Below are 13,042 nucleotides of genomic sequence, written 5' to 3' on the forward strand. Positions count from 1 at the left end.
AGGCAGGCTCCAACTGCCAAGTTTTATATAACCAGTGGGGGGGGGAGGAGTCATGGGCGGAGCCAAGGGTGGAGCCCAGTACAAACTTCCATACATTCCCAGTACACCTCCCCCTAGGGGCAAAGCCGCGCAACTGCTTGTGTGCCGAGCTTACAGAGGCATGGTACAACATGTGTGATAACAGTGTGAATTATGCTATTATGATTCACCACATTCACCCCCTGTAAAAAAATCAAGTCCGGCGGGGGTGATGGTTTACAGATTGAGCCTGTCCGGTGGTCGAGTTGTCCATTGTGATCGGCGGAGCACCGGGGTTGCAGTTTCTTCTGGTGGCTGGATGATCACGGTCGGTTGGGGTACGATGGCGGACTCCGGGGGTGATTCTGTCCGAGCTTCGTACCCGTCTGGTTTGACTTGGGAGTGGGGGCGCTGGGAGCTTGCGGGCGCGCGGAACATGTGTAGCGAACTGGTAGGCGCGGGGCGCTGCGAGTTGGGTGGGATGTAGTGTGAGGGGTACCTCGGCAGTGGTAGTGGTGGGGTTTGATCCTGCAGGTGCTAGGTCCCGGAGGGATACAGTGTCCTGACGGCCGTCTGGGAACTCTATGAAGGCGTATTGGGGGTTCGAGTGTAGTAGGAGCACTTTTTCCACAAGCGGGTCAGTTTTGTGTGCCCTGACATGCTTCCTGAGGAGCACTAGGCCCGGTGTCTTCAACCATGCCGGGAGCGAAACCCCCGTGGTAGTACCCCTGGAAAAGATAAAGAGCCACTCGTGAGGGGTCTGACTGGTGGCGGTACACAAGAGGGACCTAATAGCGTGGAGCGCATCTGGGAGGACTTCTTGTCAATGGGAGATCGGGAGATTCCTGGACCGGAGGGTCAGTAGGACGGTCTTCCAGACTGTCGCATTCTCCCTCTCCACCTGCCCGTTCCCCTTGGGGTTATAGCTGGTAGTCCTGCTCGAGGTGATGCCCTTGTCGAGCAGGTACTGACGCAGCTCGTCCCTCATGAAGGATGAACCCCGGTCGCTGTGTACATAGCTGGGGAAACCATCAGGTGGGCCCTGTCTGGTCTGTAGAAGTGCGGTTTGCACTCCGCGCAGATCGGGCAATTCCTGGTGACGCCTTTTACCTCCTCGGTGGAGAAAGGCAGATTTCGGGCTTTAATGTAGTGGGCGAGCCGGGTGGCCCCCAGGTGGCAGAGGTCATTGTGGATGGCTTTCAGGCGGTCGCTCTGCGTGCTGGCGCACGTGCCGGGGGACAGGGCATCTGGGGGCTCGTTGAGCTTCCCCGGTCGATACATAATATCGTATTTGTAGGTGGAGAGCTCGATCCTCCACCTCAGAATTTTATCATTTTTAATTTTGCCCCTTTGCGAGTTGTCAAACATGAAGGCAATCGATCTTTGGTCGGTGATGAGGGTGAACCTTCTACCTGCGAGGTAGTGCCTCCAGTGACGAATAGCCTCCACAATGGCTTGTGCTTCCTTTTCGACCGAGGAGTGTCGAAGTTCCGAAGCAGAGAGGGCTCGGGAGAAAAATGGAACTGGTCTCCCTGCCTGATTTAATGTGGCTGCAAGAGCTACCTCTGAGGCATCGCTCTCAACCTGGAAAGGGACGGATTCATCCACCGCCCGCATGGCCGCTTTGGCGATGTCCTCCTTGATGCAGTTGAAGGCCTGAAGGGCCTCAGCTGACAGGGGAAAAAGTGTGGCCTTAAAGAGTGGGCGGGCTTTGTCCGCATATTGAGGGACCCACTGGGCATAATATGAAAAGAACCCCAGGCACCGTTCGAGGGCCCTGGGACAATGAGGGAGAGGGAGTTCTAAGAGGGGGCGCATACGGTCCGGGTCGGGGCCCAGGACTCCGTTTTCCACGACATAGCCGAGGATGGCTAGTCTGGTTGTGCGCAAAACGCATTTCTCCTTGTTGTACGTGAGGTTAAGCTTCTGGGCCGTCTGGAGAAATCGATGGAGGTTAGCGTCGTGGTCCTGCTGGTCATAGCCGCAGATGGTGACGTTGTCCAAGTACGGAAACGTGGCCTGCAGCCCGTACTGGTCCACCATTGGGTCCATTGCTCGTTGGAACACCGAGACCCCATTTGTGACGCAAAAGGGAACCCGGAGGAAGTGGAAGAGGCGGCCATCGGCCTCGAACGCCGTGAAATGGCGGTCCTCCGGGCGGATTGGGAGCTGGTGGTATGCAGACTTCAGATCCACCGTGGAGAAAATCCGATACTGGGCTATCTGATTCACCATGTCTGCAATCCTGGGGAGGGGGTACGCGTCGAGGAGCGTAAACCGATTAATAGTCTGACTATAGTCTACGACCATGCGGAATTTTTCCCCGGTCTTGACAACCACCACCTGAGCTCTCCAGGGACTGTTACTTGCCTCTATGATCCCCTCACGTAGGAGCCTCCGGACCATGGTTCGAATGAACACCCTGTCCTGTAGGCTGTACCGCCTGCTGCGAGTGGCTACGGGTTTACAGTCTGGAGAGAGATTGGCAAAGAGAGGAGGGGGGGGGGGATTCGCAGCGTGGCTAGGCTGCAGATAGTGAGTGGGGGTAGAGGTCCGCCGAAGCTGAGGGTGAGACTCTTGAGATTGCACTGAAAATCGAGTCCCAGTAACTGGGGCGCAGAGTTCGGGCAGACGTATAGTTGAAAATTAGAGTAACTAGCGCCTTGGATCGTTAGAGTCGCGACGGTGCGTCCTTGGATATGGACAGAGTGGGAACACGAAGCGAGGGAGATAGTTTGCCGTGCAGGAAAAACAGGGAGCGAACAGCGTTTTACCAGATCTGGGTGTACGAAGCTCTCGGTGCTCCCGGAGTCGAAAAGGCACGGTGTACTGTACCCGTTGATTTGGACCGTCGTCATAGAGTTGTGGAGATATTTTGGGCGCGATTGGTCCAGTGTGACTGCTTTGAGTTTCGGGTAGTCGCCGGCTCGGTCGGCTGTGCTGGGGTGGCCCCGCGATGAGTGCCCGCTGAGGTTGCAGTCTTCAATCAAATTTTCTGAGTTTGGAGAGGATGGAGCCCAAGATGGCCGCCCCCGTGGATCGCACGTGGCGGGCGGCGAGGAAGATGGCGTCCAAGATGGCGGCCCCATGGATCGCACGTGGCGGGCGGGGGCGGAGTTGGGGTATAGGCCGCAGCGTTCCGGGGCCTGCGGGCCTGCGAGTGCGGAGAGCGGTTGCTTTGTGCCGCGGGAGGGTTAGGGGCTGGGGCCTTCCTTGCCAGACACACTCTGGCGTAGTGACCTTTTCGCCCGCAGCTGCTGCAGGTCGCGTTGCGGGCCGGGCCGAGCTGCCGCGGGTGCTGGGACTGGCCACAAAAGTGGCAGGCTGGGGCAGCATGGTGGCTGGGCGGCCGCACGGCGCAGGTCTGGGGCAGTCGCTGGTCGGGGGCCCATGACGGGGTCGCGGAGTCCGCAGGAAACGAGGTGAGGCTACGAAACGAGACCTCCATAGTTGTAGCGAGTTCAACAGTATCTTCTAAATTTTGAGCCCCTTTCTCCAGCAGTCGCTGGCGCACGTAATTTGATCTAAGGCCTGTAACAAAGACATCACGGACAGCAAGTTCTCTATGTTCAGCAGCATTTACTGCTTGGTAATTACAGTCCTGGGATAAGGTTTTTAAGTCTCTTAGAAATTCTTCTAGCGATTCTGTGGGGCGCTGGCGGCGATTAGTAAAAACGTGGCGTGCATAGACCTCATTGACGGGCCTCACGTACATTTTGCCGAGTAGGGCCAGGGCCTCTGTATATGAGCAGGTACAATTTAACTGAGTAGATATACGATGGCTCACCCTTGCGTGCAGTAGGCTGGGTTTCTGCTCCTCCGTCGTTTCTGTGGAGCTTGCTTCAGCCAGGTAGGCCTTAAAACATCGGAGCCAATGTGAAAAGATTTCTTTTGCCTCTGAATCCTGTGGGTCGAGTTCCAGTCGATCAGGCTTGAGGGCTGATTCCATAGTCGTTCCTTACTGTTTCTTAAGACGATTAAATTGATGAGACCATCAATTCACGCGGCACGTGGCTATAAGTGAACAGTGATTTTAATCGTCTTACAACAGAGCCTGCCTGTGACACGATGAACTCTAGATGAACTGGCAGGCAGGCTCCGACTGCCAAGCTTTATACAACCAGTGGGTGGGGAGGAGTCATGGGCGGAGCCAAGGGTGGAGCCCAGTACAAACTTCCGTACATTCCCAGTACACCTCCCCCTAGGGGCAGAGCCGCGCAACTGCTCGTGTGCTGAGCTTACAGAGGCATGGTATAACATGTGTGATAACAGTGTGAATTATGCTATTATGATTCACCACAGCCTTCACTCCCTCAACTGAACTCAACTCCTTTCTGACTATTTGTTGGTACATTCCGGACATAATACCCTCCACCGATCCCGCGTATGATAAAATTCACTCTACTAAGGTAGGTGGCTGTACCACCGGAAAGGCTGGCAGCAACCACTGAACCCAGCTCTGCACCTGGAAGTACCTGAACCCGTCCGTTAGCCCATACATCTCCTTTAGCTCCTCCAAACTGGCAAACTGCCCTTCCAAGGGTAGATCCCCCACCTTCTCCAACCCTCTTTCCCTCCATGCACTAAATGTGGCATCCAGCCTTGCGGGTCAAAGAGTGTGATTAGTACAAATGAGAGCCTGCTGTGAAACTGCTACCAATTCAAAATGTTGGCAGAGCATTATCCCCATAATGTTCCCAATAGATGCTTCAGATCCCTTACGTGTAACAGCAAATCATTAGCATATAATGATACCCTGTGCTCCACCCCTCCCTCTAACTATCCCAAGCCATTTCTTCAAGGTCCTCAACGCCATAGCCGATGGCTCAATTGCCTTTACAAACAGTAAAGGAGACAGCAGGCAGACCTGCCTCGTGCCCTGATGTAGCCTAAAAGTCTCAGAGGTCATATCATTAGTACAGACACTAGCATACAGCAGCCCCACCCAGGACACAAATCCCGGACCTAGCTCAAATTTCTTGAATACAGTAAAATACCCACTCCACCCGGTCAAACGCCTTCTCCGCGTCCAGAGATACAATGATCTCCGGCTCCGGGCTGGTTGCAGAAGTAAACATCACATTAAGTAACCGCCGTATATTCGTGATCAACCTCCGCCCTTTCACAAACCCCGTCCGAACTTCTCCTATCACGTCCGGGAGGCACAACTCCAGTCTTAAAGCCAACACCAAGGCCAGCAATTTGGCATCGACATTCAACAGGGAAATCGGACAGTATGATCCACACTCCGTGGGGTCTTTGTCCTTCTTCAAGAGTAGTGACATACCTAGACACCTGCCCCAATGTCCCCGGGAAAGCGCCCCACTCCAAGGAGTCTCTAAACATGCCCAGCAACAGTGGACCCAACTGATCCTTGGACTTTTTATAGAACTCCACCGGAAACCCATCCGGCCCTGGTGCCTTCCCTGATTGCATCTGTTCCAATGCTCTGGATCTCCTCCAAACAAAGCGGAGCCTCCAACGCCTCCTGCCTCACCTTGGGAAACTCCAGACCCCCCAAAAACTTCACCATCTCTCACCCATCTTTTGATGCTTCCGACTGATATAACTTCTCATAAAAAGCCTTGAACATACCATTCACCTTCTCGGATCGCAGACCAACTTACATCCCAATTCCTAACTTGAACAATCTTCCTATCCACCTCCCGCTGCCTTAATTAATGTGCCAAGAGCCGACTCGCCTTCTCCCCATACTTGCAAACTTCCCCTTTTGCCCACCTCAACTGCCACATCGCTTTGTCCGTTGACATCAAGCCGAACTGCATTTGCAGTTCCTTCCTGCACACCAACAGTCCTGGGGTCAGATCCCTCGCACATCTATGATCCATGCTTAAAATCGTATCCACCAATTCATGTCGCTCCTCTATAGCTTCCGCATCCGCCTTAACTGCTATAATCTCTCCCATGATCACCACTTTCAGTGCCTCCCACAGATTTGAGGGTGAAACATCCCCATTATCATTATTTGCAATGTGTTCCATTATGGCCCTCGAACACCTCACATAGACCCCCAAGTTTGATAACAGCCCTACATCTAACCGGCAACCCCTGCAGTGCTCTTCACCCACTCCCCGCACCAGACCCTCTCCATGCGGGACGTGATCGAGATATTCGGCCGCCCTAACCCCAACCAGCAGTGTTTGACTCATAAGGAAGTAATCAATCTGCGAATACACTTTGTGTACTGTGGAGAAAAATGAGAATTCCCTCTCCCCCAGGTGCGTGAACCTCCATGGGTATGGCCCTCCACCTGCTCCATGAACAATACTCTTACCATCCTCCCGTGGACAGTGATCTCGGCATCGATCGTTCTGCCTTCGGGTCCAGCACAAAGTTCATATCACCCCCCCATAATAAGCTGGTGAGTGTCCAGGTCTGGCACCACCGCCACCCACTGCTTCATGAATGACACACTGCCCAGATTTGGGGCATATACGTTCACCAGTACCACTGGTTTCTCCACCAAGACTCCTACCACTGTCACATTTTGTCCCCCTCCCGCCCTGGATCTGCCGTCACCTTTTCCACGTGGAACTGCGCCCACTTGTTGATTAGGATCGCAGCCCCCCCCCCCCCCCCCCCCCCCCCCCGGGCCCTACTGATTAGGGGCTGATTTAGCTCATTGGGCTAAATCGCTGGCTTTTAAAGCAGACCAAGCAGGCCAGCAGCACGGTTCGATTCCCGTATCAGCCTCCCCGGACAGGCGCCGGAATGTGGCGACTAGGGGCTTTTCACAGTAACTTCATTGAAGCCTACTCGTGACAATAAGCAATTTTCATTCATTTCATTACTGTCAAAGCCCGAGTGGAACATCAGGCTCACCCAGGCCTTTGGAACCTGATCTGGTCTCGTTCTCGCATGTGTATCTCTTGTGTGTCCCTTTAGATGGGCAAAAACCCTTGCTTTATTAACAAGACCCCCCAGACACCGTACGTTCCAGGTGACCAGCTGTGTCAGGGGCTTCAACCCCCCACAACCTCAAGTCAGCCATTACCACTGCGGTAGGTCATACAGTCCTCAACAATACTCTTGGACAACGTAGGTGACGACCTGCCCCACCTCAAAGATGAGACAAAGAAAAACTTCTGATCGCTGCTAAGTCCCTCCTCCCTCCCCCACTAGATCAGCAGGCAACATGCCACCTCTATTAACCCTGTTCTTCTCCCAACCGACCGCACTAGACGCATCGAGCCTTGTCTAACTGTCGCAGACCCAACCCCATAACATTCCTCTTAACTAGCCTAACTCCAAGCAATGTGACCACCCCCAAGGTCCAACCCCAAACATCACTAAACCCAAGGCCTGTGATCACTGCCCCCTGCCCATATCCCTCATCTTATCATCCACCATGGACCTAATCTCCTATAGAAAAAAGAGAAAACAGAGTAGAAAATCTCCCCCATCATCAACAAACGAATGACATGGCCACAAAGAACCCGACAAACATAACATACATTATTACAATACTTACAATTACACCAGCCCAGCTTGTCCAGATAGAAAAAGACACCCAACAACCCTCCTCAAACCATTCCCAGTCCTTGTTCCTTGACAAAGGCCTCTGCCTGCTCCAGTGAGTCGAAGTAATGGTCCTTCAAACCCTACCTCGCCCTCAGCTTCACCGGGTACTGCACCGCATCCACCCTCTTGAAGGCTGTCCTCCTTTTCACCAACTTGGTATTGATGTCTTGGTAAATATGCATAATGTTGTTGTCCCAGTCGATATTCTGATGCTGCCTGGCCCACTCCAGGACCCGTTCCTTCCTCTGGTAGTTTTGAAACCAAACAATCACCCCATGTAGTGGCTCATTCGTCCTCAGCTTCTGTCGCAGGACTTGCTGTGCCCTAATAAAATCCGGCAGAGCAAACACATCATCCCTGCCACCAGCCGAGAAAACATCGCCAAAGATTGTTTGATCGGTTCGTACCCTCCAGCAGGTCCATACGCCTCGACCTGTTCTCCAGCTCATCTACCTTGGCTTTCAGGCCCTTGTTTTAATCCGCCAGAATCTGCATTTCAGCCTCCAACTAAACCAGTCGGTCCTCATGGTTCGACAGGGCCTCCTCAACATCCTTTAACGTCTCAGCCTGCTCCCTCACAACCCTGCAGTTTTGTCAAGCTGCTTCTGGAGTGGGCCCAATGTCTCCTCACCAGTGGCTTTGAACGACCTCTTAAGTCCCCTGCCTTGCCGCTCAAATCTACCATCCATCTGTCTTCTGAACTTTTCCAGCTCCTGCGCCATTGCCCTTTGCAAGGTTTCCAGCATGATAGGTGCAGCCGTATCCTCCGCCATCTTGTCTCCCTTGAGTTCCTTTACCAGGCTACCCGTCAACGATTTCTTCCCTGCAGCCTTCTTCAATGCTGCTTTAGATATCCTCTCAGCACCTTAACCATCCTCCCCATGGTAAGCTACCAGGTTAAAACCCAAAGTTTTACAAAGAACAATACAGCACAGGAACAAGCCCAACAGACCTCCAAGCCTGGACCGGTCATGATACCACCCTTGGCCAAAACCCTTAGCACTTCCTCGAGCCATATCCCTCTATACCCATCCTATCCACATATTTGTAAAGATGCTTCTTGAACCCCGTTAATGTATCTGCTTCCACAACCTCCCCTGGCAGCTCGTTCCAGGCACTCACCTGTGTAAAAAAACCTGCCTCACACATCTCCTCTAAACTTTGCCCCACGGACCTCAAACCTATGCTCCCTAGTAACTGACCCCTCCAACCTGGGAAAGAGTGCCTGCCCATCCACTTTATCCATGCCCCTCATAATCTTGTAGACCTCTATCAGGTCGCCCCTCAATCTCCATCGTTCCAATGAAAACAGTCCGAGTCTATTCAGCCTCTCCACATAGCTAACACCGTGGTCCTGGTAAACCTCGTCTGCACCCTCTCGAAAGCCTCCACATCCTTCTAGTAGTGTGGTGACCAGAATTGTGCGCAATATTCCAAGTGCAGCCGTACCAAGGTTCCATACAACTTGTAGCATGACTTGCCAGTTTTTATACTCGATGCCCCGTCCAATGAAGGCAAGCATTCCACATGCCTTGTCCACTTGCTTGGCACTTTCAAAGATCTGTGGACCTGTACCCCCAGATCACTCTGACTTTCCATATCCCGAAGAGTTTTGCCATTTACTGTATATTTCCCCTCTAGTTAGACCTACCAAAATGCATTACCTCACATGTGTCCAGATTAAACTCCATTTGCCATTTCTCTGCCCAAGTCTCCAACCTATCTATGTCCTGCTGTATCCTCTGACAATACTCAACACTATCTGCCACTCCACCAACCTTGGCGTCATCCGCGAACTTACTAATCAGACCAGCTACATTTTCCCCCAGATCGTTTATGTATACGACAAACAACAGAGGCCCAGCACCAATGCCTGTGGAACACCACTAGTCACACACTTCATTCAGAGAAATACCCTTCTATTGTTACCTTCTGCCTTCTGTGATGGAGCCAGTTCTATATCTATCTTGCCACCTCAGCTCTGATCCCGTGTGACTTCACCTTTTATACCAGTCTGCCACGAGGTACCTTGTCAAAGGCTTTACTGAAGTCCATGTACACAACATCCACCACCCTTCCTCATCAATCATCTTTGTCACCTCGTCAAAAAACCCAATCAGGTTAGTGAGGCACGACCTCCCCTTCACGAAACCATGCTGTCTATCACTAATGAGTCCATTTGTTTCAAAATGGGTATAAATCCTGTCCCTGAGAAGTCTCTCCAATAATTTACCTACTACTGACATGAGGCTCACTGGCCTATAGTTCCCTGGATTATTCCTGCTACCTTTCTTAAACAGTGCTACCACATTAGCTATTTTCCAGTCCTCTGGGATCTCACCTGTTGCCAATGAAGATACAACGATGCCAGTCAAGGCCCCAGCAATTTCCTCCCTTGCTTCCCTCAGTATTCTGGGGTAAATCCTATCAGGCCCAGGAGACTTATCTATCTTAATGTCTTTTAAAACACCCAATACCTACTCCTTTTTGATATCAATATGACCCAGACTATCCCCACACCCTACCCAAGAATCATCTTCTACAAATACTTTTTCTTGGTGAACACTGATGCAAAGTATTCATTTAGTACCTCGTCCATTTCCTCTGGCTCAACACATAGATTCCCCAATGTCCTTAAGTGGTCCAATCCTGTCTCTGGCCACCCTCTTGCTTTTTACATATGAATAAAAAGCTTTAGGATTCACCTTAATCCTACTTGCCAAGGGTTTTTATGACCCCTCCGAGTTATCCTAATTTCCCGCTTAAGTACCTTCCTACTTTCTTTATACTCAAGATTTTCGACTGTCCCCACCCTCCTAGACCGTAGATCTCGTCCGTAGGATCAGTTTAAAAAAAAATAATTTATGGGATGTGGACATCGCTAGTTAGGCCAGCATTTATTGCCCATCCTTAGTTGCCCTTCAGAAGGTGGTGGTGAGCTGTCTTCTTGAACCACTGTAGTCCTTGAGGTGTAGATACATCCACTGTGCTGTTAGGGAGGGAGGCAGTACCGGGACCTTAGTGGAAGCCACCTTTTGTGCGATACACCCTCCTCCAAGTCTCACCAGAGGTCTCGAACAATTAATATTAAAATGCATGGTGAATACAGTTAAAATTCTTAGCTTAAGAATGTCTATTCAGAATGAGACTTTTACCGTGGCTACAATTCCTTAAGTACTGGAATATTTTGTAGCTTTCATTAGGCATACCTTTCTTGTTCCGTATGCAGAGTTGCAATCTTCCTGGAAATAGATAAAGATTATAATTATATATAGTTATGAAGCAATATTCAGCAATTTGAAACTTAAGAAAATGTCTTAATTCATGATATTTTGAAAAATGAATTCACCAGGTTGCTCCTATTCATACCTGTTCTTGCCCATGGTTTTCTTTGGTCCACCCCCATTGCACCCACCACGGTTCAAACCTTTGGCTCTCTTAAGCCGTGGACATATTCCTCATATTCTTTGGCCGTGATATAACGGCCGTGTTGCGTGGGGCGTGAATCTGAGCCATCCAGTTAGATTCTGAAATCGGAAACAGCAGGCTTGCACAGGAGGGGGGGTTGACTGCCATCAGTGTGGGGTTGCCCACAGCTGGGCTGGGAAGGGGCTGAGCACCCGCGGGTCCGATATGCCACCCCCAAGATATTGTGTACCCATACCAGGGGTAACCTCAGCTGCTGCCGGTCCATCCCACCGAACACTCCCAAGATAGACGCCATCCGTGGAAAAATGGTGAAGGTCACTTTAATCCCCACTGGCCATGGGCAGCGTCTGACCGCACAGCTGAAAGCTATCGCTAGCAGGGAATTGGCAATGTTAGTAGTGTGAGCACCTCACAGCTCCCATGTAGATACCCGTGGGTAAACCTGCCATGTCGCAGGCAGGTGATAATTGAATTTAATTCTTTTTTTTCCTAATTAAGGAGCAATTTAGCATGGTCCATTCAGCTACCAGGCACATTTTTGGGTTGTGGGGGTGAGACCCACACAGACACAGGGAGAATGTGCAAATTCCACATGGACAGTGACCCGGGGCCGTGATCAAACCCGGGTCCTCAGCGGCGTTAGGCAGCAGTGCTAACCACTGCGCCACTGTGCCGCCCAGAAGGCAGGCGTTACTGCCTGTGGTAAACCACTGTTAGTGTATTATATGTATTGTGGTAAACTGTTACTGTACTACATGTATTGTGGTAAACCACTGCTTGATGGCTCCGCCTCCCCTCGGGCTCGGTATAAAGGTGGCTGACCTCCGGCTCTGCCCCATTCGGGATCAGTGGCCAGGACGCTTTCTGTTTAGCTTATTAAAGCCACAGTTTCGTTCACTACTCATCTTGTGTTAATTGATGGCACATCACTGCCTAGCATCCCAATCAGATTGTGAAGCCTGGACACATCGCCGTAACACTGGAGGCACCAACACTACAGGGGCAGCAGCCAACAATCGAACACCCAATAGCCAGGCAGCAGTAGTGGGGATATCCCACAGCCAGAGGGCGATGTGTGAATCACGAAAGGGGGGGGGGGGTTACCTGAGCCCAGTCCCACTATGGTTCCCGGCGGGGGTCTTGGGTTCCGGTGCCCAGGGGCCCTCCAGAATAACCGGCTCGTTGGCTGGCACCTGAGAGATGGCAGGGAATGTAAGGTTGAAGGAGGCTTGGGGGATTTGAGGGTGCAGGGGTGGAAGGCCTCACTGATTGTCAGCCTCTCGCCCACTCCAATCCCTTACAGATGTCAGACCCAGCAGCAACTGCCGTCGCCCTGAGGACCCGGCCCCCCATCAGGCCTGGGAGAGACCCTGAGGGGGAGGCCGGGGATGGCCCAAGGTGTCACTGGTCATTCGAAGAGATGTCGCATAGCATGTGCCGCAGGAGACTCATCTGACATGTCCAGAGGGCCAGGGAGGCCCTCATCCTCATTCGCTTCACATAGGATGTGGCTTCGTCCGTTATCTCATTCCTTTCCCACCCACCATGCCCCTCAGCACATGTCGCTTTCAAGCGACAGTTGATTAGAATTCAGGAAAGTCACGTTCCTGAGAGAATGAAGGATAAGTATGTGAAGTTTATGTCACCGTGGTCAACGAGGGATATTGTGAACCTCGTCAAAATGAAAAAGGAGACTTTTATATGGTCTAGAAAGGTGGGAACAGTCGTCCCAGGTTCGATCCGGGCTCTGGGTCAGTGTCCTTGTGGAGTTTGCACATTCTCCCCGTGTTTGCATGGGTTTCGCCCCACAACCCAAAAGATGTGCAGAGTAGGTGGATTGGCCACGCTTAATTGCTCCTTAATTGGGAAAAAAAAATGAATTGGATACTCTAAATTTATAAAAGAAAGAAAGACAGCAGGGATGATCCAGGAAACTATAGGCCGGTGAGCCTCACATTGGTAGTAGGTAAATTATTGGAGAGAATTCTCAGGGACAGAATTTATACCTATTTCGAAACAAATGGACTCATTAGTGATAGACAGCATGGTTTTG

General features: G+C 51.6%; 1 protein-coding gene across 4 annotated transcripts in view; it reads right to left on the reverse strand.

The window, feature by feature from the left end:
* The window catches only part of LOC119964594, a 189,252-nt gene that overhangs the window by 70,608 nt on the left and 105,602 nt on the right, over positions 1-13,042 (reverse strand). For all 4 annotated transcript variants that reach the window (XM_038794272.1, XM_038794271.1, XM_038794273.1 and 1 more), the window contains one exon: positions 10,770-10,802. In XM_038794272.1, coding sequence (XP_038650200.1) covers positions 10,770-10,802 — 33 coding nt within the window. The remainder of the gene's footprint in view (positions 1-10,769; positions 10,803-13,042) is intronic.

Source organism: Scyliorhinus canicula, chromosome 4 (assembly GCF_902713615.1).
Source record: "Scyliorhinus canicula chromosome 4, sScyCan1.1, whole genome shotgun sequence".
Classification (NCBI taxonomy): Eukaryota; Metazoa; Chordata; class Chondrichthyes; order Carcharhiniformes; family Scyliorhinidae; genus Scyliorhinus; species Scyliorhinus canicula.